This window comes from Macaca nemestrina, chromosome 4 (genome assembly GCF_043159975.1).
Source record: "Macaca nemestrina isolate mMacNem1 chromosome 4, mMacNem.hap1, whole genome shotgun sequence".
NCBI lineage: Eukaryota > Metazoa > Chordata > Mammalia > Primates > Cercopithecidae > Macaca > Macaca nemestrina.
In genome coordinates this window covers 36,668,703-36,695,968 of record NC_092128.1, presented here as the reverse complement: position 1 = coordinate 36,695,968, position 27,266 = coordinate 36,668,703, and the positions used below count along the sequence as shown (strand labels likewise).

At 37.8% G+C, this 27,266-nt stretch overlaps 1 protein-coding gene across 10 annotated transcripts in view; it reads right to left on the bottom strand.

Moving 5' to 3' along the window:
- LOC105475142 (calcium dependent secretion activator 2) overlaps positions 1–27,266 on the bottom strand; it is a 564,483-nt gene that overhangs the window by 76,064 nt on the left and 461,153 nt on the right. For all 10 annotated transcript variants that reach the window (XM_011730292.3, XM_071094565.1, XM_071094564.1 and 7 more), the window contains 2 exons: positions 20,509–20,612; positions 12,006–12,162 (listed from right to left, as the gene is read on the bottom strand). In XM_011730292.3, the coding sequence (XP_011728594.2) occupies positions 12,006–12,162; positions 20,509–20,612 (261 nt within the window). The remainder of the gene's footprint in view (positions 1–12,005; positions 12,163–20,508; positions 20,613–27,266) is intronic.

The window sequence follows — 27,266 nt, the reverse complement described above, 5'->3', positions numbered from 1 at the left end:
TGGTCTAAATGATGTATATAAATGATGTATATCACGGTGGCATGTATATGAAGATGTCTTCGATATGTTACTTTATGAGTTTCTGAAACTTGTCAGAGGCTGGACAACTACAGGTACATAAATTGGTATGGGAAGTAATTCTAGACACAGAAGGAAATACAACAGATTTTTTTCTACCTCTAATTGATATGGGTTAGTATTTTTTTGTGGCTAAATAATCTTTTCCCAGCTCAGCTATATGCTAAAATATTTCCCATTAAATTGTGAACGATAATCATACTTAATGATAGGTGTCTTATTTAGGAGACTAATGTTATCTTAATGATGTTTTCATTAGCACACTGAAAGAAGCTTTATTTATTCCTGGAGATTCAATCATCAAGCTAGAAGGTACTACAGCTCAAAAAATTCAGTTACTTTCATCAAATGCCACCTAAATGAGCATGCTAAACTTTAAGGATAAAATATTCTCATTCAAACCATCTAATTCACTATAGTACTCAAATTTAAAAAAATATACTGATATCTGCATTTATTGGGTCTCTACTTAAGAACTCTCATTCTCTTCTTCCTCCTTCTCTTCCCTAGCATATTTGGAGTACCAAGCACTATGTGAAGTCCTATCTGTGCCTTATCTCATTTTATCATCACAGAAACTCTACAAGGGAGGAACTATTCATTTATTTATTTATTTATTTATTTATTTTTTGAGATGGAGTCTCGCTCTTGCAGCCCAGGCTGGAGTGCAGTGGCGCGACCTTGGCTCACCGCAACCTCTGCCTCCTGGGTTTAAGTGATTCTCCTGCCTCAGCCTCCCGAGTAGCTGGGATTACAGACGTGTGCCACCATGCCCAGCTAATTTTTGTATTTTTAGTAGAGAAAGGGTTTCTCCTTGCTGGTCAGGCTGGTCTCGAACTTCCGACCTCATGTGATCCACCTGCTTTGGCTTCCCAGAGTGCTGGGATTACAGGTGTGAGCTACCGCGCCCGGCTGGAACTATTTTTTAAAACTTATCAATAAGGTAACTGAGGCATAGAGAGTTTAGGATACTTGTCTAAGATCATTAGTCATTAATAGAACCAGGATTTGATATAAAAACTCCATGTTAACCTCTATAAAACTACCATTCCTCACTCTGACAACCAATTAGTCATCAAGACTGGTGTATTTTATATTCTTAGTATCTTTCAGTAAGTTACCGTGCTCTCTTCATCACTACTGCTGTTGCACTAGTCCAGCCCTCTCATCTCCTGTCTTGATTAATGCAATAATAACCTAACTGGTCTTTAGGATCCTAATATTTCCTCTGCCAATCCATCTTCTCAAAATCATAAGCAGAGGGGCTTGCTGAAATATAAAACTAAGAATGTCACCTCTAAAGCTTATAATCTTTTAGTGGATCATTATGACAAGCTTCAAAAGCCTGAGCATGGTATGAAAGCTTTCCAAGATCTGTCTTCAAGTTACTTCTCCAGCTCATTTCTGTTGCCTTACCTTTCATTTCCTGCGGTACAGTCATAATGATTTTCATGATTCAATATACACTTGCTCCTCAAATCTTTTCTAGAAATGCTTCATTCTGCTGTCCCCTTGCCCAATTACTGGCTTCTCTTGTTTACTCTCTACCCTGGACAGGTTTCCACTGTGGTTTTTGTTATAAAAGTGATCTTCTCTTGCTGACATATTTCTTGCTGACATATTTCTCGCTGCCTACAAGGATTTAAGGTTCTCAAGGCAGGAACTATATCTGTATTCTAAGTTCCAGAAAAGTCCCTGGCTCAGAGCAAGTAATCAAATGTTTGTTGGATGAATGAATACTTGAATACTAAGATTACTACATTATTATTCAGAAGATTGTATTAAATGACACCTATAAAACCTATTGAGGCCTGTATATACCCCTCATACTTTGTTTAAAATATATAGCATTAGATAAGATGGCTATAAGTTCTATTTTTTTTTTTTTTTTTTTTTTTCTGAGACGGAGTCTCGCTCTGTCGCCCAGGCTGGCGTGCAGTGGCCGGATCTCAGTTCACTGCAAGCTCCGCCTCCCGGGTTTACGCCATTCTCCTGCCTCAGCCTCCCGAGTAGCTGGGACTACAGGGACCCGCCACCTCGCCCGGCTAGTTTTTTGTATTTTTTTTTAGTAGAGACAGGGTTTCACTGTGTTAGCCAGGATGGTCTCGATCTCCTGACCTCGTGATCCACCCGTCTCGGCCTCCCAAAGTGCTGGGATTACAGGCTTGAGCCACCGCGCCCGGCCACAAGTTCTATTTTTAACCCATATGTACAAGATCAGACTGCTAAAAATTCTAATGAATATGAAAGTTGGTTATGTTATGTTCCTTATTTTAATGAATGTGGCAAAGAAAGGATTTTCTCTGGTCAGTTATGAATCTTGACAGCAAATATCCTGCAGGATTTAAAGAAAATGAAGATTACCTATATTTCCTATGAACTACAAAAAAATCTTAAATTCTAGCCAAAGGTTTGCTCAGAATTCAGCAAAAAGTTCTTTTTTATTTGAAAAAAAAAATCAAATTATAAACCCACATTTGAAAGTTTTAGGAAATTGGCAGTATTATTTCTTTGGTAATTAGACAGAAAGGGGAAGGAGGGAGTGGGGGAGAAATGGGGGAGACAGACAAAGAGAAAATGATAGAGGGGAGGGGGAGAGGGAGAGGAGGGGTGGGGGAGGGAAGAAAGGAGAAATAAAGAGAAATACACAAGGAGGGGGAAAGAAAGGAAAGAGAATATTTGGTTTCCAAAGACAAGCTACAGAAACACACACTACACTACACTTGTCTATGTAAATGTATGCTCCTTCCTTAGTTGTCCATATGGCAGCTTGCATTCCACTCCTATCAGACACTGTCAAAAGCCCCTCTTAATATGTAGCCCGAGGCATCATAGTAAGTGCTTCTATCTTCTACATATGGTTTAATAAGGATAGGTTATGATTTGGGGCTGTCACCTGTCCAAATCAAGCCTTTACAAAGCACCCATTACAACAGTTCATTGGAAGAGGCAAGTTCTTAATGTGGCCTCATCCGAGAGCACTTCTGACACCATACCCAAGTATGTGGGAGTGAAAAGAGCTGCTCAGAATGAGTCTCAAAAAGTGATTACCATCTAAGGGGAAAAGCAGCACCTACTTTTCAGATAAAAAAAATAACTTTTTTCCCCAAAAGATTCCATGTTTCCAAATATCACCTTGTTAGAAAATAATGAGGCATCAATGACATCGAGCCCTATGGTACAATTAGAAATGGCAAAAAGAAAACAAATGGCTTAAATATAAGCTAAACCCAGGATGCAATATGCCCAATTATTTTGAAAATCCCCGATAATAAATTAGTGTTGATTATTTTCATACTAAAAAGTCTTACATTTATAAAAGTACTTGTCATAGGCTTTTAGTAGTAAGATTTCAACAGAGAATTTAAATTTAAACTATGATCCAATTAATAACAATTACTGAGACAGTAATCACTGGGTAAAATAAAGATTAAGCAAATAAAAGAATTCATATATTGTTTTTAGGGTAAAAATATGCTGCTGACTCTTGAACCCATATAATCTAATTTTATAGTGCTCATCCTCTTCCAATTAGCCAGCTTTAGTGGATTACCAGAAAGAATGATTTTTCTCCTTAAACTTCAAATTAGGCATTTCAGAAGGAAATGGGTAATTCATGACCAGCAAAACAAACAGACAATACCAACCACAATAAAATCAACAGACTTTGCCATAAAACAATTATTTAAGAAACTACAAATTGTATCAACTCTAAGCAAAGCAAGCACAGTGGACTAAGAAAATTAATAAGTCACTCTTCATGTTGACAAATGCATATAATGAAGACTCCCATCACAGAAACAGGAAATATGAATATGGGCTTCAGGAGAAAAGCCAGGAGAACTGCAGTCTAGAACAGCATTATGTAAAAGGAAAACACTCACCTACTTTCTCTCTCTCACTCCCCCCAACCCACCCCCAACCGCTTTATCCCTCCCTGAGATCTAGGAATAGCACCCAGCTAAGAATCTGGCACATTAAGTAGTCACTCAATAAATGTCTGATTATTGAATAAATATCAATAATAATCTACCTCCTAACGGAAACTCCAAGAGCATCCAATTTAAGTAGACTAGGAAACACATTGGATTCTATTGTCCTTTTAATTAAAAAGTTGATAAGTAATTTTATAGTTTGGTAATATTAATGTATACATTAACTAGCATAATTACCCCTAAAATCATATCCAGCTCTTCCTTTTCCCTGGTGGCACTTGCTAATATATATTCATACACATATACGTCTATCTAGGGAGAGAAAGCGACAAGAAGTGATAGAACACAGCTGTTAAACGTTTCTTACTTTTTGGGCAACAAATCCAAGTTTAAAACTATAATGAAAAAATTTCATAGGATGGTACACATAATTTGAGTTATACTTCTACAATCTACTGCATCCAGTTATCTGTGTATATGTGTGCATATCCTCCACTAGATTTTATGCTTTTCAAGGGGAGGAATCATTTCTTATTTATCCATGTATTTGCAAGGGGCCTAGGATTTGTAAACTGCAGGCATTAAGCACTTGTTTCGTGTGAGATTAATTCAGAAAAGTCAATATAAATCCTAACCAAAGCTAATAAGGCAAAGATAAACAAAGAAGTCTTATGGTCCAGCAGTCCTTATGCTGTTTTTTTTTTTATGAGATTATGAAATATTAAAGGCAAATAGAAAAGTCTGTAATTTTACTCAAGCTATGCACAGCCTTCTAATCTTTGAGTTAATGTCCCACAATACTTGCCCCACCAATGGGAATGATTGAGTACAGCTATATCATGATCAATAACTCTCTCAAGGGTGGGTTTCCTGATGTCCATGGTTTTCAGAAGTTACAGGTGTTCTGGTTAATCTGTTACAAAAAACACACTGGCATTTTAGAGTAGGTTATTATCTTGAAGCCACTAAACCCTCTGAAAATATAAAAAGCAGATTTAAATTTTTAAAAAGTCTACAAGTAGTAAAGACACTAGAACAGGTCGGGCGTGGTGGCTCACGCCTGTAATGCCAGCACTTTGGGAGGCCAAGGCGGGCAGATCACCTGAGGTTAGGAGTTCCAGACCTGCCAGACCTACATGGAGAAACCCCACCTCTACTAAAAATATAAAAATTAGCCGGGTGTGGTGGCACATGCCTGTAATCCCAGCTACTTGGGATGCTGAGGCAGGAGAATCGCTTGAATCTGGGAGGCGGAGGTTGCAGTGAGCCAAGAGCACGCCATTGCACTCCAGCCTGGGCAATAAGAGCGAAATTTTGTCTCAAAAAACAAAACAAAACAAAACAAAAACAAAAAAAGAAATTAGAACAGTACTGTGGAATTCAACTGAGGGGAAAAAGGTAGTGACTTCTTGCTTTTATATTTCCTTTACCATACTGGTCAGTAAAACAAATTCTGACACACCATTTTGAATTCAGTCAACTCTGGGGATTAGAGTTAAATATATTCTCACATTTCGGCCCTTATTTCATCATTTGTAAAGTGCATACTTATAAAACTAAGCTGGCATACACAGCTTTGCTGTAATCTAGATGTTATACCCTTTCTGCATTGTCCCTGGTATATGTATATCCAGATATATCTATAAACACCAATTCGTGAATTTCAGATGCACAGCTCATTTAAGCACTTGAAATAGAATAACACGCAGGTGTCAGCCTTCCATATTTCAAAGCTTGAAGATTAACCTAATATACAATATGGTGACCTAACAGTCCTTCATTTGAAAGAAATCTGAAAAATAATCTCTGATACAGCCTAAGTGTGAGAATAACCCAGCGGGATTTCCACCTCTTCATTTCTTAATGAGTTTTTTGATAATGAGAGGTGACTTTGCCAGTCACTCTGGGCTCTATTATGGCTAATTTGACTCCACTTCACTCTCCTTGTTAATTATTAACACTAGCCTTTTTATCCTCATGAGACCACATTCCAATTTTTCCTTTTTCGATTTTTATGAGCCCATCTTTATGAAGGTGAAAGTCTTGGAGAATAGGTTTTCACTTAGTGTAGAGCAGGAACATTTATTATTCGTTTAGGCAGAGACGCTGTGACATTGATTATATAAGCACGGGTGTTCTTTGGGATGGCTTTAATGTGCTAGTAATGTGAAAAGGCTGTTAATTAAAGAAGCAGCACCGTGGTATTTTTCAGTTGGGAACCAGTTCCCAATAGAATGGTCATTTGCCACTTGCTAGCATATCCACAGATTAAAAGGTGACTAGCTCCAAGGGTTTGCCTTTCAGTAGTGCTGAAAGAAATGATTTGTGCCATTTGCAGATGGCTTCCATTTGTCAGACGCGGTCACTTGCCTTATATATTATTGACAGAACAACTGTGGAAATAGCGTGCAAGGGTAGAATCTATTTGTACTAGCTTTATAGTCACCCAGTATCATTGAACCATCGTGCTAATTACTTCATTATGAAAACATTTATCTTCCCTCAATTTTAATACAGCTCTCCTTCAAAATTGTTTCCTTAGATACCATTTAAACTGATTGCCCATTAAATTACCTCTTTAGTAGGGGAGTAGACTGGGGTAGATGAAGGCAGGGTAGAGGGCGAAGTGAGAGCTCGGTCTTTTTTGGCCAGAAATGGAGGCCTTGTTTTCATCATCAGTCTTGCTCTGGGAATCAGTGAGTGAGTCTGTGAGGGGTGGGAGATTGGGGACAGTTGCTAAAATTGTGGTGCAGCTGGTGCTCTTCCCTTGAGGAAAACCACATTTCAGCTCCAAGGGTTCTCCACATTTCATCTCCAAGAGTTCTCCAAGCTATGACTTTCCCTAATCACGGCTAACTGTAAGGAAAGGCACACACCCCAGATAGATTTTTTTTTTCTCCTTAAAATAGAAACCGAATTTGCTGTGTTGAACCTTCCCTAATTAGTTCAGTCCCTAGCAGTCTTGTCACAGATGATTCCTAACATACATGCTAAGACCATACATACCTTTATCTCATCCTTTCTGTACTCTTTAACCAACTCCTTTCCTCTGCCCCCCTACAACACAATGCCCGTATAAATATTTTCTCATTAAAAAATAAAAGTTCAAGGACTTTTTTGTCTTCCTTAAAAAGATATTATTTTATCAATGCCCACAGAATCTGCTTTTGTTACAGTGAAATGAGACTGAACTGGAGACACAGTACTCAGGCTCTGACTCATCTCTGTCCTTAACTCCCTACTGTCAAGCCCCCGCCCGAGTTCCTGCCTCTAGGCATTAGGTTTCCTCAGCTAGAAAATGAAGAGGTTTGTTTAAGATCCCTTCCATACTCCAAAAGATAAAAAGCTATTTTTAAACATCAAAGCATAAACATTTTAATATAAGGAAGATAAGTAACCAATTGGGATATCTGAATTATTCATGAACCACCCCCAACTCAGCTATAAAGTTTTCAAGCCACTAATAAAGTACAGATTCTAACTAATATCTCCATTAGTTTGAGAGGTCTTAGTAATTTTAAATTTTGGGAAAGCAAACATAAATATTCAACATTATTAATAATAAATCACAAACTGTTTAAAAATCTAAATATAATTAACAGCCTGTTTTGCATAATGCACACACACACAGACTTATGCCTATGTAAGCAAGCACTGTTTTTCAACAAATTAACTCCCTTCCTAATATTGGACATTCAGAGCTCTCTGTCCTATTACCTCTGACTAGTTACAATTGTAATTATTTGGAACTTAGACAATAACTCTAATTGGGTCAACATGGTAAAAACTGTAATGTTATGGCCTCATTGTAAGATTTTTTCTTTCAAGGGGTACTAAAAGGATAGAAGTTCAACATTTTCCCATAGTTTTCCAAAAGGATAATTTGGGGGCAGCTGCAGGTTGACATTAAACATTTGAATTGAATTCAGTAAATCACTCAGTATCTAAGGAATGTAAAAAAACAAACACACAATTATTAACAATGGTCTTCCGTATCACCAAGGGTGATATTAATAGCTAGAAGAATTATGTTTTATCAACTACTCAGTGGTCTTGATTTTGGATGGAAACTTGTGAGTATGGGATAAAAGTCACTGCATTTTATTTCAGTTCCCCAGATAACACCATACTCCCAGTACCAAAAGGAAAGTATGACACTGGGGAACTTTTCTGTTTACCTCTCTACATGGAGGAGCTGTTTTTCTCAGAAATAATTCAGGTTTTCTAAAATCTGCAAATCATCATAAAATAAAAGCCAAGACCTAGACTTACCCTCAAAATTGACAGTGCTCAAAAGAGATCAGCACTAAATGCTTCTCTATTTTGACTAAGTACTGTACAACAAAATAGCACAAGATGATATGTAGTCAATGTATAGAAATGGTTAAATCAGGAGAGAAATATAAAACACATTTATATGTGAATTAAATATTTGTAAATATGATTGAAAATTACATTTTCATAGTTACAATTACGAAAATTTTGTAGTTTTAATTTATTACCCCACAAATTTACACTTGCATTGAAAAAACTCTTTTTTTTTTTTTTTTTTTTTTTTTTTGAGACGGAGTCTTGCTCTGTCACCCAGGCTGGAGTGCAGTGGCCTGATCTCAGCTCACTGCAAGCTCCGCCTCCCGGGTTTACACCATTCTCCTGCCTCAGCCTCCGGAGTAGCTGGGACTACAGGCGCCCGCCACCGCGCCCGGCTAGTTTTTTGTATTTTTAGTAGAGATGGGGTTTCACCGTGTTAGCCAGGATGGTCTCGATCTCCTGACCTCGTGATCCGCCCGTCTCGGCCTCCCAAAGTGCTGGGATTACAGGATTGAGCCACCGCGCCCGGCCACAAAAAATCTCTTCTTAAAAATAAATATGAAAAAATATTAATTCATTGAAATTAATGATATTCCATTCATTGTAGATAAGTAATTCATTGTAGGTAATTCCATTCATTCTAGATGAATGGAATATCATCAAAAAATATTAATTCATTGTAGTAGAAGTTCTCCAACAGAACTTGCAAGAAATCCACAACATATTTTGTTTTCTCTACAAAATAGATTACAATATTTTGAATATGTTAAAATATTCATCATCTTAACTAATTGCTTGATGGTGAACATTAATAAATGCCTCATTTTTAAATAATCCCCAACATACATCTAAGTATGTTTGATTCTTGAGTTTTCATTCAAATGGAGAAAACAGTGTTAAAAAATATCTTACATATGGTCAGGCGCGATGGCTCATGCCTCTAATCCCAGCACTTTGGGAGGCTGAGGTGGGTGGATCACGAGGTCAGGAGAACGAGACCATCCTGGCTAGCACAGTGAAACCCCGTCTCTACTAAAAATGCAAAAAAATTAGCCAGGCGTGGTGGCGGGCGCCTGTGGTCCCAACTACTTGGGAGGCTGAGACAGGAGAATGGCGTGAACCTCGCAGGTGGAGCTTACAGTAAGCCGAGATCGCGCCACTGCACTGCAGCCTGGAAAACTGAGCGAGACTCTGTCTCAAAAACAAACAAACAAATAAACAAAACCCAAGAAACTCCCGTCTCAAAAACAAAAAACAAAACAAAAGAAAAACATCCTACTTACTTATTATCATTTAGGGAACTTAATGCCTAATATATATATATACTTATTTTTGGTAGCAGGTTTATTGTTATACATTTGTCTTAAGATAATATTAAAAACCTGACTGTAATTTCATAGCAGAAAATGAATGATGATATAAGATTGGGAAAGGAAGACAGTCATTCCACATTGGGTAGGTGGCAGGAGGGAACCAAATTGGAACTTAAAAACTGACTGAGGGCCAGGTGTCGTGGCTCACACCTGTAATCCCAGCACTTTGGGAGGCTGAGACGGGTGGATCACTCGAGGTCAGGGTTTTGGGACCAGCCTGGCCAACATGGTGGAAGCCTGTCTCTACTAAAAATACAAAAATTAGCTGGGCGTGGTGGTGCATGCCTGTAATCCCGGTTACTTGAGAAGGTGAAGCATGAGAATCGCTTGAACCTGGGAGGCGGAAGTTGCAGTGAGCCAAGATTGTGCCACTGCACTCCAGCCTGGGTGATGGAGCAAGCTCTGCCTCAAACAAAACAAAACAAAACAAAACACCTGGCTTAGGATAATTTGCAGAATGAATGATTCACATATGGATAATTGCATGTGGGTTTATTAGCAACCACTGAGAGCAGGCCTTATGGTTGAATCTAAGGTAGGAATTGTAAGCTTATAATAGCATCTTTGGAAATGAAACGAAATTGGATAGGAGAATGAATAAGACTAACAAAATCTACAATATTTATTTATCATCTATTATATGTGAGTTATCATCTTATTTAATGCTCATTGACAAAGACACTGTTGGTGCTATTATTTTCCTTTTTTTATAGATACAGCACCTAGAGTTTGGAGAGGTTAAGCTATTGTCAAAGGTCAAGTGGTAAGTGACAGAGAGACGTGAATCTGTCTGGCACCAAAGCTCATGTTGCTAATTATTCTAACATAATGCCTCTCTTACTAGAACAGAGGTTTTTAACCTGGTGTCCTAAATTTAGGATGTCCATGGAAAGTACAATATTACAAACAATTTCATATCTATGTGATTTCCCCGCCCTCCCCAGTTTTGTCACAGACTCAAAGGGGTGAACAACCAAAGGAAGTTAAGAAAGACTGGACTAGAGCCATGAACAAAACCAATAAAGATTTTTTCTTTAAACAAACACTATAAAAACATGAATTTAGGTTTACAACCAGAAAGATATAGCAGTGGCCTTCTGGGAAGAGAGCAGCAAAAGCACATGCAGTTTTAACATATAAAATGTTCTAAATAAAGTGTAATTTTAAACAAGTTCTAAATGTATTAACAGCGTGAAGAAGTTCCTTGGAGAGTCAGAGCAGAGATGGGCTGCAGGAAGACAGGGAAGAAGGAAGCAAGGTACCTCTCATTTGGGTCTGGTTATTCAGGTCACATGGTGAGCACTGTGTTTTTCTGAGCACCACACTCCAGAACAACACTGAGAAATGGAGTGAGGTCTATTCAGGGTACGGTGATGAGAATGGCAATGGGCATGAAAACCCTATTGTAAGACAGAGTTGTTTTATATGGGAATAAAGAGTGGCAGAAGAAAACACATGATAGAAGACAACTGTTGCATTGATCAAAGAGAATGGGTCAGAACCAGCGGTTAGGAGGAGGCAGAGTTCACCTTGGTGCATCATGACAATAATTTTATTCAGTAGGGAATTAGTGACCCCCATGGTCACTTCAAGTGTTGAAACAAAGGTTGTCAGTGGTAACCAAACTTGAGACTAAGTGAAACTTAAAAAAGCATTACAAGGAAAGGCCTAGGAATCTGTATGTTAAAATCTTGATAAAAAACAAAGTTTGTCTTGTTTGCTAGAAGACCATCTACCAGAATAAATGTAAAAGTTATTATTAAATTGAGAATAAAAGTCTCAATAGAGAGATTTTACATTCTCCTTAATTTCTAAATGTTGAATGAGCAAGTCATACTACATAGCAATATCTGCCTATCATCTGTAGAAATGAACCGACCCTCAGGCCAGCAATATTGCCACAATGGATTTAAGTAGGAGCCTTAACATAACATGATTTTTACAATAATGAATTAAGGTGTCTTTCAGAGATGTAAATGTTCTCAAGTACTTTTGAAATGTCAGCCTTTAAAGATTTTCAGATTCATAAAGTACAATAAAGTTCATAAAGAAGGATGCCTAGGTTACCAGACCTCAATGAAGGCAGGAGGATGGGAATGAGAGGACCTTCAGAGCCCAGTGGAGTGTGGGAGTGTCCCCGGGCTCCCTTAGTCTCTGGCCTAACACAGTCAGGCAGGCTGAGCAAACCTAAATGTTACCCATGCGAACTCTTGTCAGGCTGCTGCTAGGGCACAGTAAAAATACATTCACATTCAACGTTCTCCCACCCCTCCCCATTTCACATACTCAAGAAAACGCAAATGCTCACTGTCATTTCGGAGGAAATTATTAAGCAGTTGGAAAAGAGGAAAACTATCCCAGGAGTCTTGTGGTTGAGCCTCTAGTGCAGTGTCCATATCTACTGTAAATAAAGCCCAAAATTTCTCTGCATGTTCAGCCAATAAATCAGGCCACCAGGCAAATGCCTACAAAAGGATAAAAACATAGAGAAATACATTACTTTTTAGAAACATGCACAAGTACTGTGCCAGTTGAAAATATTTTATAACATGTCTTAGTTTCACAAACAGGTATGATACACAAAATATAATATTTTTTAGCGTGAGAAAAATTTTATAGGTACAAATTAAAATCATACATTTGGCACTGATGAATGAAATAGAAAATAGAATTAAAATGTACAAGGACATTTATTCCTTTATAAAAGAAATACATGATTAGTTTACAACATTTAGAACATATATAAAACAAAAAAGCAAAATTATTTCTATCTCATAATTTAAACATATCTATTCTGAATTTTTTGGTGTATTTACTTCCAATATTTCTTTTTTTTCTGTGAATAGAAACATTGAAATATTTGGTATCACACTTTATAATATTTTTCTGTGATTTCACTTTTAATATAATAGCATAATCTTCTGCTATAAGGATATGCTGTTATTTGTTTACCTATTACCCTATTAAAATGGCTGTTTTCAATTTTTTGGTATTCTCAATGATAGTGTAGTAAATATTTTTACATAAATATCTTTGAATGTAGTACTGATTACTTCCTTAGGATAAACTTCTAATAATTACTGGATCAATGGGTATGTATTTTAGAGCCTTCACACATTGCAAATTGCTCTTTATGAAAAGTATTTGCTCACATCCATTCTCCATTCAGCAGCCAGTCACCATTTCATTTATTTTTTTGAGACAGGGCCTCACTCTGTCGCTTAGGCTGGAGTGCAGTGGTTGATCTCGGCTCACTGCAACCTCTGCCTCCCAGGTTAAAGCGATTCTCATGGCTCAGCCTCCCAAGTAGCTGGGACCACAGATGTATGCCACCATGTCTGGCTAGTGTTTTTGTATTTTTAGGAGAAATGGGGTTGCGCTATGTTGGCCAGGCTGGTCTCCAACTCTCGGCCTCAAATGATCTGCCAGCTTTGGCCTCCCAGAGTGCTGAGATTACTGGCATGAGCCACGGCGCCTGGCTTCAAATATGAATTGGATTATAACAGGAAGATACAAATCACATAAAAGGGGATTGCAAAATTTTGACACACTATTTTCCAAAGAACTTTTCATGTTTATAAAAATTTCATGTTTCACATTTATAGTAAATATGGCCTTAAAATAATAGATATAAAATAATAATCAGTAACTAAAAAGATTGCCATGTAATTAATAAGCAGATGGTAAAGGCTGACTTAAGGAAGAACAGTGTAGTATAAATAATAGATTTGAGAGTTTGGGACATTTTAATGCCTGGTTCAATGCTGTGACCAATATATGAATGCAAAAACTGGTTGGGAATGGTACGCATGAAAAATTGAGCATACTGTTTTTTGCAAATATTACCTTTGAATATTTTTTGGTTAAATATTTGACAAAATGGGTATATGACGTAATGTAAAAACACACAAAAAAGTATAAATGATTTTATTACACAGATCTTGCGCCTATCTTTTGTAGCTATAGTGGTGACAAAGAAAAGAAGAACCTGAGATTCCCAACTCTGAGTAGAGCAGCACAGAAAAATGCAGCCCTGCAAAGAGACATTTTCAAAATCTCACTTCCAGTTCACAACCAATATCTTTGCAAAAAGTTAAAACTAAGAAAATAACAGTCATGTTAGTTCAGGTTGTTTCAGGACTCTGAAAAAAATTCCTAAAGGTCTTCTTAAAGTTAACTTGGAAGACAAAGCCAGGATGAGCAATGAAATAAAATGGAAAACACTTTTTTTTTTTCTATTTTTTTAAAAAACAGTTTCAGGTTAGCAAGATTTTGCCATCAACTGGAACATTTCATTGTTTTGCGGAAGTATATATTTATGTCTCAAGTTGTACTCCTGATGATGCTATTCTTAATGAATATAAGCCAATCTGTGATGAATGCCTCTTCTCCTAATGATGGCTTCAGAACACTTTAAGCAATCACTGTCCTTGAAAATGAAAGCAACAGTTGCAGTTACCTTGAGAATACAGGGTCTAGTCTACCACCTGTCCCCTTCTCTTTCTTGCCATCCTGCCCTGGGTTGGTAGGAAGATGAGGGGCTGTATAATTCCCTCCCTAGGGTATGACCTCCTGTGGGGTGGCTGAGGTTCAACAGCATCAGGGACTCCAAAAGGGAGGAGAAAACCTCTCTCAGCAATGCATCTGTCTACAGGGGACTAAGCAGAAATCATGATTATCTGGGTTAAAGTTCTTTGGGCTCTAATGCTAAGCCACTAATTAGTGTAAATGAGATGGTAGAGGCAGAAGGCAATGTTTAATTTGCTTAAGAGGGAAATATAAAACAAACCTTGATTTTAAGTACTTCAGCTTATAAAACTTCCTACCAACAGGGTGCGGTGGCTCACACCTGTAATCTCAGCAGTTTGGGAGGCCGAGGAGGGTGGATTACCTGAGGTCAGGAGTTCCAGACCAGCCTGGCCAACAGGGGGAAACCCCGTCTCTACTAAAAATACAAAAATTAGCTGGGCATGGTAGTGCACACCTGTAATCCCAGCTACTCAGGGGGCTGAGACAGGAGAATCGCTTGAACTTGGGAGGTGAAGGTTGCAGTGAGCCAAGATTGCTCCACTGCACTCCAGCCTGGGTGACAGAGTGAGACACTGTCTTAAAACAAACAAACAAACAACTTCCTACCAAAGTTCTAATGATAAATAAACTTATACAGGATTAATAATACAAATAAGCAATACAAATATGTGGCAGGCTGACAATACTTGGAAAGCCTGTTTTTTCAGTAAATGTAGTTTACAATGGTGGCAGGTAAAAATGAACCCTAAACCTAGACACAGAGTACTGAGCTTTTGAACTCAGTGATGATACTTGAGTGATAACGGTCAAATCAGTTCACTGGGTGGATTTCCATTTATTTATTTGCAAATTGGCAATAATAATACTTGCCCTAACCTCTCCCAGTATTGTTGTGGCAATCAAATAAATACAAAAGTTTATTGCTGTACAAATGTAATAATTGACTACCATAATCAGTAATTACAAATATGTGTTGAAATTCATATAAATCTTATGTGAGTTTATGTGTTTTAAAAATAATGTCCGACATGAATTAAATGGTGTTTATGTGCCAAGTACTGTTCTAAAGGTTTTATAAACATCATCTTACTTAATCCCCCAAACAATTATTTCAGGTAGATGGTACAAATAGCCTTACTTTATAGGTTAGCAAACAGGGATTAAATAACTTGCCCAAAGTCATACAGTTGGTAGATAACAAAGCAGTGATTGAATCTAAGTCAGCTGGAGTCTAGAGATCAAGTTCTTACACATATAGTGTATTCTTAATAGAGACACATATGGCACATTGCCATCTTTCTCTCCATCCATCCATCCATCCATCCATCCATCCATCCATCCATCCTCAGCTGATCAGACCACTGTTAATATCTTTTGATTTATGGTCTGACTTCTTTATATCTTTTCTAATTTTTATTAAAGCCTGAGGCTTTTGATAACTTTTTTTTTTTTTTTTTTTTTTTTTTTTTTTTTTTTTTTGAGGCAGAGTGTTGCTTTGTCGCCCAGGCTGGAGTGCAGTGGCACAATCTTGGCTCACGGCAACCTCTGCCTCCCAGGTTCAAGTAATTCTGATGCCTTAGACTCCAAAGTATCTGGAATTACAGGTGCCTACCACCATGCCCAGCTAATTTTTGTATTTTCAGCAGAGATGGGGTTGTGCCATGTTGGCCAGGCTGGTCTTGAACTCCTGACGTCAGGAGATCCACCTGCCTCAGCCTCCCAAAGTACTGGAATTATAGGCGTGAGCCACCACACCTGGCCTTGATTACTTTTACCCTCAAAATATAATAAAAATTTATAATTTAAAACAAAAAGGAGGATGGCTGCCTAAATGAGCAAAAACACTGAGTCTGACTTTGAAACGTATATTGTGCCTATTTACTCCCCAAGACAAGATTAGTTTGCAATTCTGTACCTTGTAGATGATCCTAAAGGCTTTAGAGACAATCCAGTGTCTATAGTATCCCCTGCCCCTGACACACACATACACACATATTCACATATATAGGGACATGATTCTGAGGGCCAGATTCTTAAAATATTTAAGTTCTCTTAAGGGACAGACAGAATGAACAGGTGACGCCTATTGTCTAATCATAAGTTTTTTACAACTCCTGTGATTCACTGATAATCAGGTTGATAAGCATAGATGTAGCAATAACCAAGTGAGATGATGAGCTGAAAATGCTCCAAAACATATGAGAATGTAAAGTATTATCCTCATTCATATATATTATAAATCAGTAAGTAATGAACAAACATTTTTGGTAGAGCATTCATGCTCATGAGATTGGTTTTGAGAGTCATTGCTGAAAAGGGAATTCTACTTCTATACCTGAGCCATATGCAAGTTACTTGCTGGTCATCCTCTTCCAAGATGAGGGCTATTTGTTGGTCCAGAGGCTAATATAATTTTAAATTTAAACCTATCCTAAAAAAGGTTTATCTCACTGACTATCCAGATATAAACCATGTGTAATTGAGGTCATTTCAACTGTTGAGACTATTGTAATCTAGTTAGTAGACAGGACATCGATTTTGTTCATGGTCAATTCTTTTGTATAACAACACTTCAATATATTTCTTAGGCAGGCATGCATGCCAGTTGGAGAGGAATAAGGATACACACAAACAAAAATAAATTTAAAAAAATGAAATACCCTTTCTCTTTACATTAGAATCCAAACAGAAGCATAATTTGGTTCAGATACTGATGTTTAGGGGAATGCACACATACACAAATATGTGTGTTCACACTGAACTCTCACTGTCCAGGCTCTTGTTGAAGCAGCCCAGCAAATGAATCAACCATTTGCAGTGAACTGAGAGCTGTCTGCATTACAAATACCAAACTACTGCCAAACAACCTTCTTGCCTATGGTGGAAGGAATATGGGGGATTACATCGTATTTAAAATATTTTAAGGATCTTAAGTCAATATTTTGCTGTAATAATAAGCAACCAAGTAATGACTTGAGTTGTGCTCATATTTTTCATGGTCCCTCCCTCTCAGCCCTTCTACTGATATTCTCAGCACTCCATCCATCCCCCTTAGGCAGAGTCCTTGGATATACACCAGGGTACAAGGAAAGAAGAGAATGACAGAATGGAAAGGGACATCACCAGGTTTGCACTGTGATCACTACCCCATGCATCTACATCCCTGTTGCAATGCTGAGGTTCAAATTTGTCAGCAGAACCAAGGCAGGACAATCACTCCTGCCATTCTACTTAAATTGCAAGCAATGTGGTTTATTGGAAAATGTCCAGGTCTGGAGTCTGTCCTGAGCCTTCACCCAGTCACTCACTAGCTGTGCACCTCTGGCAAGTTGCTCAACTTTCCTGGGTCTGCTTTCTTATCAGTATAATAGTGTGTGGGGGGGTGTAATGGTAAGGGACTATGGCTTTTCCAGCAGGCATCTGACACCTCCTAGCTCTGTCAAAGCAAGGGGCTTTTGGATGGAGAGTGGTCAGATCAGTTTGCGTAAAATATCTGGTCAGAGACGGTCTGGTCACTGAAATGTGGAGGCAGCCTTAAAGATTTTCTGGAAAGGAACTTAAACTATCTTTCTAAGGAGAAAACATAGGAATTTTGCAGAAAAGCCTGAGAAGAGAGGTTGAGAGGCCTTCAAAGAGAAGGGAAAACTGCCTAAGAAGTTACTGTCAAAGATCTAAAGGACATGAAACCTGCTTAACTGAGAAATTGCTGAAGGATAGAAACAACCTCTTGGCCCTGAAAAGTAAACTGCCACTGTGGAGAGAGGGAGAATGAAAATAAAGGGAGCTGACATGTGAGCCACTTGAAGGTCTCTTTGAGACAGATACATTAACCTCCACCACGGGAGCTGAGCCAGGTGCTCTTTCATGGAGCAAAGGAACTCTAGCTTGAACATACAGCAAAATAAGTATCAGTGCAGAATGCAATCCACCAATTCACTCTGGAAGTCAGTCTGGAATCAGACGAATTCACTCCCCAAAATTGTTCAGAAAAAATGTGAGATTTTCTTTTTTTTTTTTTTAAGGACATAAAACAACCAAAGACACAAACCAAATATCAACATCCCTTCAGTCATGTTTTACTTAGATGACCATCAGTAACTATGCATGCAATTATTAATAAGATACAAGCACAAAACAGTATAACAAAAATCAGCACATTCAAAGAAAAACAGACTCTGCAATTTCAAAGAAAGGACTAATTGGCTTTAAAATGAACTACAATCAGAGTAGATTGTATTTTAAATTCACATAAAAGAGGCATCCTATGCTAATAAAATAGTGGAAATCATTTTACTCACCTCTCTTCCCTGAGGGTTTCCAAGAATTTGGAAGCATTGCAGAGTAGAACAATTGCCATAGTGTTACAAAACATTTTTAAAAAAGGTCATCATAATAGTCCTATATTTCAGTATATAGTATATTTATGAATAATGATTATCTCTATTTAATAAAGTCAACTGTATTTTGTGGGTTAGTAAATAATATATACACTTTAATTGTGTTTGGATACATTATACTTTGACGAGCATTTTAGTGATTGCACGAAGTATAATTAACATTTAATTTTTAGTTTTTGTAAAATATTTGAGAATATTAGATATACCTGCTTCACTGAAATATACACTGCAATTGAATATTCAATTATTAATAGATTTTTCAATTCAAAAAATCCTAATACTCTGATAATAATGCCTTTTAACAAAAGACAAAGACAAAACATACATGTATTTTATCGCATAATCACTTTCATTGTAACATAGCTGTGGTACCAGCCTAGAAAAGAACCTCCTGGGAATTCATTTCAAATTATTGAAGCAGCTGTTTCTTCAGTTTAAAATAAAATATCCATAACAAGTTCACACATGACAGATGCAAGCTAAAAACTAGATTCCACAGTGTGAGCTAAAAGCAGATGTTTTGAATGATCATATTTATAACCAGATATCGCATTTATAACCAGATACAATAAATCTTAGTTACCTATAGTAAGGATTCATGAATACTCTTTTCTATGAATTGGCTTCAAATGTAGTTCCTGTGGTTTCTTAGATTTTTTAGAACTAGGCTTCATTAAATACAAAAATTCTGTAAACTCATATGTATTTGGTCTTTTTTATTCTTGCTCATTTCATGTGCTTCCTCAAGAATAAAAGCACTGTCGGGGCACTGACATTTATTATATTTATTTAATGTTACACATTCTCCCCACCCAACTCAAAGTCAGAAAACTCTTTCATTTTTGTTAATAAACTCATGGCTATTAGAAAGAGTGAGAATTTAAGTCTCAGAATAAGCAGTTTGCCTGGTGAAAAGCCACTCCAGATCTTTAGTGAATGTTAAGATGTAATTAGAACTTTAAAAAATTATAAACAATCCAGGTTTGATGAAAAATTAATTTTAAAAAGTGAAAAGTTTGATATTAAGAGTGAAAGCCTAGAGTTATCAACCATACAATTGTGAATGTCTTCTACTAAATTTTTGTTTTATAGTGTATCACAAAATTTCCCCTTTCACGTTAACTTACATTTCTAAACCAAAGCAATCATGGCATAGGGGGAAAAGCACGTGATGCAGCACTGTAAGACGGGTTTGTGTTCTATCTTTGACTCCTACCAGTTACACATTCGGACTGAAGGCAATGCAGGCTGACTTTTCTGTAGCCCTTGCTGTTAACTAACTGCATTCAATGTTAACTAACTGCTCTCAATGAAAGGCAGGCAAACTATTTATGGAATTATGAGAGAAATAGAGTGAGATTTCTTTCCTTTGATGCTGCAGTCTTGCTATTACCAATGAGACAGCAAATACAGAACCACAAAAAAAAGGAAAAAAAAAAAAAGCAAAGCCCAGTGGAAATTACCCCCTGGTTTGGGAAATAAAAATCTCTTCCTGCAGAATAGCTCTGAAAGTTGCCTTAGGGTCACTGTAAGTCCTCTTGTGGTCATTAACTTTCCCCCTTCTTCAATAACTGATGAGCTAAGTTCTCATGGCACAGATCCCATCAGTGTTTGTTGTCAGGAATAAACATGAAATCATACACACACACACAATTGTTTTATAATATATAGGAGTTAGGTTTTTAGAAAATTCACATATGTTTTCATATGTGAATGTGCAATGGGATGTACAATGATGCAGTGAAACACTGCTTATCATTGGTGCTTATTCATTAAATATTCAGATATGTTTCAAGACTATGGGCAGGCCACTTATTCAGTGTAGCCACCACCATGGCGAAGCCTTACATATAGCTTTATACTACAGTGAAAACAGGTCATCACCTCTGCGTGATGCTCTTCATTCTGCTGTAAGACTTCTATGCAGAGCTCTGCCAGATGAAGAATCTCTTCCAGCTTTCTAGCAGGAGATGCTTGGTTCATGGTCTCTATATGAAAAAAAAATCATAATCATGTTACCTTGAAAATAAAAAGCCAAACATCTTTGAAGACATAATGATGAGACTAGAATGTTGAAATAGAATAAGAAATAAGAAATACAAGAAATACAAATGAATACATTATTTAGGAAAAAAAAAAAAACAGTTCACCAGATTGCAGAAAATATTTCACCCACAAAGCAATGACAGGGAACTGCAAGTGCTTTGCCATTTAATATATAAGAACAGGTGCATCAGCACATTAGATGCTCAACTTCTGCAACAAACAAGTTATAATTCTCCTCAAGGTCAGCAACACAATGAGAGCAGATACCACAGTCTTTTCTTTCTCTCTGTATTGTATTATCAGTACAATACCATTCTCACCAGATGAGTCATTCCTGGCATTAGCAAAACCCATGCTTTTTTGTTGCTATTTAAACTCCCAGCCTGAAATGTCTATAGTTCATGTTGATCTTAAATTCAAGAAGTACAAAGTCACCTAAAACAACTCTGACAGCTGGCAACTGACTGATTTCCTCCCTATTTCCCAGCCACCATCCCACTCCACCTTTCCAACTGAGGGGGTTGTTGGGGAGGAAGGCAGAAGTGTTCTTTGAAGCTGAAGGTTCTTTCAGCAGTAAGCTGAACTGGTATAAAAAGGGGAGACCACAATAAGATTAAATGTAGTTACCTGAAATTCTGCTACAGAGAAGGCAAAGTAGTTATTTTCTAAGATTCAGCAAGCTGGCAGAAATTAGAGAGGCCCTGTGTAATGAAACTGTTTCAAAACAATGTAAAGATCAGTTCCCAATAAGGACATTAAAGATAAATGTTGTCTGGGATTCATAGGCTCTTTCTCTTTGCCCAGTAAGGAGACTGTGAGGAAAGAAAATCAAATTTTCAGTAAAAGAGATTCTTCTGGGGAACATAAAGGCCATTTTTTTTTTCCTGCAACAGTTTTCCCTTGATTTACTTCTTCCTAAAACTTCAGGATTAAATTTGGAGGAGACACTTCCAGTTGCTCTGTTCTAACGTATTCTCAAGGGATGTAAAATGATGCAGTGAAACACTGCTTATGATCGGTGCTTATTCATTAAATATTCATTATACATTCAATGTAGCTCTGACACAGTGCAATGTACTGATGTGGGTTCACATCCCTCAACCCTTAAGCCATATATACTTCCTACTATATTCCCCTACAGAATGGAAAGCCATTGCTCCTCTGTGACAAGGTTAAAAAATTACAACAATTCTTTAAAAAAATCAGTGTGAAACACCCAATAGTCAAGTGTGCCTACAATGCTGTTGGCTGTAGGAAGTAGGAGGCAGTATGAGACATACTTCCAATCTCAACTCAGAATCAGAAAATCACTACTGAAAAGATCCGTAGACATGAATGATCAAACGTTTCATCTGTTTCATGAACATTTCAACATCCTCAAACAAGCGTGAAGTCAAGGAGGCTCATAACTTTGCATGAGAACCTACTTAATTTGGGGGCCGCTCTAGCTGTTCTAGTTTTGTCAGGAAGAGAAGGCCCCTAGGAAAAGTTTGGAAGCAACAGGAGGCAAACCTATTGGTGATGCAGGAAATATGAGGGAAGACTGCTGAAAGCAGGTCTAGGGGAGACATCAGGGGAAGGTAAGCCTGAAGCATGGTTTTAAAGAAATAACAAATGACTTGGGGAAGAGGAGGAGGGACTTTTAGAGAAGAAATATTGTATGACACAGATGGGGTGCATTTTGGAGGAAGGTGATAATAACAACTGTTAGAAATGTTACAGCTTCAGGCGGGTGGATCACCTGAGGTCAGGAATTCGAAACCAGTCTGGCCAACATGGTGAAACCCCATTTCTACTAAAAATACAAAAATTAGCTGGGCACGGTAGTGGGTGCCTGTAATCCCAGCAACTCAGGAGGCTGAGGCAGGAGAATCGCTTGAACCCAGGGAGGCGGAGGTTGCAGTGAGCCAACATGGCACCACTGCACTCCAGTGTGAGTGACAGAGGGAGACTCTGTCTCAAAAAAAAAAAAAAAAAAGAAACATTACATTTTCTTGAGAGCCAAGTATGTGTCAGGCACAAGCCAAGGCACTTCTCACACGTTAGCACACAAATTTTCCTAGCAGCTTTGCTTTTTATTTTTATTTTTTTATTTTTTTTTTAAATTTATTTATTATTATTGTACTTGAAGTTGTAGGGTACATGTGCATAACGTGCAGGTTTGTTACATATGTATACTTGTGCCATGTTGGTGTGCTGCACCCATCAACTCATCATTTACATCAGGTATAACTCCCAATGCAATCCCTCCCCCCTGCCCCCTCCCCATGACAGGCCCCTGTGTGTGATGTTCCCCTTCCTGAGTCCAAGTGATCTCATTGTTCAATTCCCACCTATGAGTGAGAACATGCGGTCTTTGCTTTTCTTTTCTTGTGATAGTTTGCTAAGAATGATGGTTTCCAGCTGCATCCATGTTCCTACAAAGGACACAAACTCATCCTTTTTGATGGCTGCATAGTATTCCATGGTGTATATGTGCCACATTTTCTTAATCCAATCTGTCACTGATGGACATTTGGGTTGATTCCAAGTCTTTGCTATTGTGAATAGTGCTGCAATAAACATACGTGTGCACGTGTCTTTATAGCAGCATAATTTATAATCCTTTGGGTATATACCCAGTAATGGGATGGCTGGGTCATATGGTACATCTAGTTCTAGATCCTTGAGGAATCGCCATACTGTTTTCCATAATGGTTGAACTAGTTTACAATCCCACCAACAGTGTAAAAGTGTTCCTATTTCTCCACATCCTCTCCAGCACCTGTTGTTTCCTGACTTTTTAATGATCGCCATTCTAACTGGTGTGAGATGGTATCTCATTGTGGTTTTGATTTGCATTTCTCTGATGGCCAGTGATGATGAGCATTTTTTCATGTGTCTGTTGGCTGTATGAATGTCTTCTTTTGAGAAATGTCTGTTCATATCCTTTGCCCACTTTTTGATGGGGTTGTTTGTTTTTTTCTTGTAAATTTGTTTGAGTTCTTTGTAGGTTTTGGATATTAGCCCTTTGTCAGATGAGTAGATTGCAAAAATTTTCTCCCATTCTGTAGGTTGCCTGTTCACTCTGATGGTAGTTTCTTTTGCTGTGCAGAAGCTCTTTAATTTAATGAGATCCCATTTGTCAATTTTGGCTTTTGCTGCCGTTGCTTTTGGTGTTTTAGACATGAAGTCTTTGCCCATGCCTATGTCCTGAATGGTACTACCTAGATTTTCCTCTAGGATTTTTATGGTATTAGGTCTAACATTTAAGTCTCTAATCCATCTTGAATTAATTTTCGTATAAGGAGTAAGGAAAGGATCCAGTTTCAGCTTTCTACTTATGGCTAGCCAATTTTCCCATCACCATTTATTAAATAGGGAATCCTTTCCCCATTTCTTGTTTCTCTCAGGTTTGTCAAAGATCAGATGGCTGTAGATGTGTGGTATTATTTCTGAGGACTCTGTTCTGTTCCATTGGTCTATATCTCTGTTTTGATACCAGTACCATGCTGTTTTGGTTACTGTAGCCTTGTAGTATAGTTTGAAGTCAGGTAGCGTGATGCCTCCAGCTTTGTTCTTTTGACTTAGGATTGTCTTGGAGATGCGGGCTCTTTCTTGGTTCCATATAAACTTTAAAGCAGTTTTTTCCAATTCTGTGAAGAAACTCATTGGTAGCTTGATGGGGATGGCATTGAATCTATAAATTACCTTGGGCAGTATGGCCATTTTCATGATATTGATTCTTCCTATCCATGAGCATGGTATGTTCTTCCATTTGTTTGTGTCCTCTTTTATTTCACTGAGCAGTGGTTTGTAGTTCTCCTTGAAGAGGTCCTTGACATCCCTTGTAAGTTGGATTCCTAGGTATTTTATTCTCTTTGAAGCAATTGTGAATGGAAGTTCATTCCTGATTTGGCTCTCTGTTTGTCTGTTACTGGTGTATAAGAGTGCTTGTGAGATGAGTAGATTGCAAAAATTTTCTCCCATTCTGTAGGTTGCCTGTTCACTCTGATGGTAGTTTCTTTTGCTGTGCAGAAGCTCTTTAGTTTAATGAGATCCCATTTGTCAATTTTGGCTTTTGCTGCCGTTGCTTTTGGTGTTTTAGACATGAAGTCTTTGCCCATGCCTATGTCCTGAATGGTACTACCTAGGTTTTCCTCTAGGATTTTTATGGTATTAGGTCTAACATTTAAGTCTCTAATCCATCTTGAATTAATTTTCGTATAAGGAGTAAGGAAAGGATCCAGAACCTACAAAGAACTCAAACAAATTTACAAGAAAAAAACAAACAACCCCATCAAAAAGTGGGCAAAGGATATGAACAGACATTTCTCAAAAGAAGACATTCATACAGCCAACAGACACATGAAAAAATGCTCATCATCACTGGCCATCAGAGAAATGCAAATCAAAACCACAATGAGATACCATCTCACACCAGTTAGAATGGCGATCATTAAAAAGTCAGGAAACAACAGGTGCTGGAGAGGATGTGGAGAAATAGGAACACTTTTACACTGTTGGTGGGATTGTAAACTAGTTCAACCATTATGGAAAACAGTATGGCGATTCCTCAAGGATCTAGAACTAGATGTACCATATGACCCAGCCATCCCATTACTGGGTATATACCCAAAGGATTATAAATTATGCTGCTATAAAGACACATGCACTCGTATGTTTATTGCAGCACTATTCACAATAGCAAAGACTTGGAATCAACCCAAATGTCCATCAGTGACAGATTGGATTAAGAAAATGTGGCACATATACACCATGGAATACTATGCAGCCATCAAAAAGGATGAGTTTGTGTCCTTTGTAGGGACATGGATGCAGCTGGAAACCATCATTCTTAGCAATCTATCACAAGAACAGAAAACCAAACACCGCATGTTCTCACTCATAGGTGGGAACTGAACAATGAGATCACTTGGACTCAGGAAGGGGAACATCACACACAGGGGCCTGTCATGGGGAGGGGGCAGGGGGGAGGGATTGCATTGGGAGTTATACCTGATGTAAATGACGAGTTGATGGGTGCAGCACACCAACATGGCACAAGTATACATATGTAACAAACCTGCACGTTATGCACATGTACCCTACAACTTAAAGTATAATAATAATAAATAAATTAAAAAAAAAGAAAAATAATAAAAAACAAAAAAACAAAAACAAAAACAAAAACAAAAAAAAGAATGCTTGTGAGTTTTGCACATTAATTTTGTATCCTGAGACTTTGCTGAAGTTGCTTATCAGCTTAAGGAGATTTTGGGCTGAGACAATGGGGTTTTCTAAATATACAATCACGTCATCTGCAAACAGGGACAATTTGACTTCTTCTTTTCCTAACTGAATACCCTTGATTTCTTTCTCTTGCCTAATTGCCCTAGCCAGAACTTCCAACACTATGTTGAATAGGAGTGGTGAGAGAGGGCATCCCTGTCTTGTGCCAGTTTTCAAAAGGAATTTTTCCAGTTTTTGCCAATCAGTATGATATTGGCTGTGGGTTTGTCATAAATAGCTGTTATTATTTTGAGGTACGTTCCATCAATACCGAATTTATTGAGCGTTTTTAGCATGAAGGGCTGTTGAATTTTGTCAAAAGCCTTTTCTGCATCTATTGAGATAATCATGTGGTTCTTGTCTTTGGTTCTGTTTATATGCTGGATTATGTTTATTGATTTGCGAATGTTGAACCAGCCTTGCATCCCAGGGATGAAGCCCACTTGATCATGGTGGATAAGCTTTTTGATGTGTTGCTGAATCCGGTTTGCCAGTATTTTATTGAGGATTTTTGCATCGATGTTCATCAGGGATATTGGTCTAAAATTCTCTTTTTTTGTTGTGTCTCTGCCAGGCTTTGGTATCAGGATGATGTTGGCCTCATAAAATGAGTTAGGGAGGATTCCCTCTTTTTCTATTGATTGGAATAGTTTCAGAAGGAATGGTACCAACTCCTCCTTGTACCTCTGGTAGAATTCAGCTGTGAATCCATCTGGTCCTGGACTTTTTTTGGTTGGTAGGCTATTAATTATTGCCTCAATTTCAGAGCCTGCTATTGGTCTATTCAGGGATTCAACTTCTTCCTGGTTTAGTCTTGGAAGAGTGTAAGTGTCCAGGAAATTATCCATTTCTTCTAGATTTTCCAGTTTATTTGCGTAGAGGTGTTTATAGTATTCTCTGATGGTAGTTTGTATTTCTGTGGGGTCAGTGGTGATATCCCCTTTATCATTTTTAATTGCGTCGATTTGATTCTTCTCTCTTTTCTTCTTTATTAGTCTGGCTAGTGGTCTGTCAATTTTGTTGATCTTTTCAAAAAACCAACTCCTGGATTCATTGATTTTTTGGAGAGTTTTTTGTGTCTCTATCTCCTTCAGTTCTGCTCTGATCTTAGTTATTTCTAGCCTTCTGCTAGCTTTCGAATGTGTTTGCTCTTGCTTCTCTAGTTCTTTTAATTGTGATGTTAGAGTGTCAATTTTAGATCTTTCCTGCTTTCTCTTGTGGGCATTTAGTGCTATAAATTTCCCTCTACACACTGCTTTAAATGTGTCCCAGAGATTCTGGTATGTTGTATCTTTGTTCTCATTGGTTTCAAAGAACATCTTTAT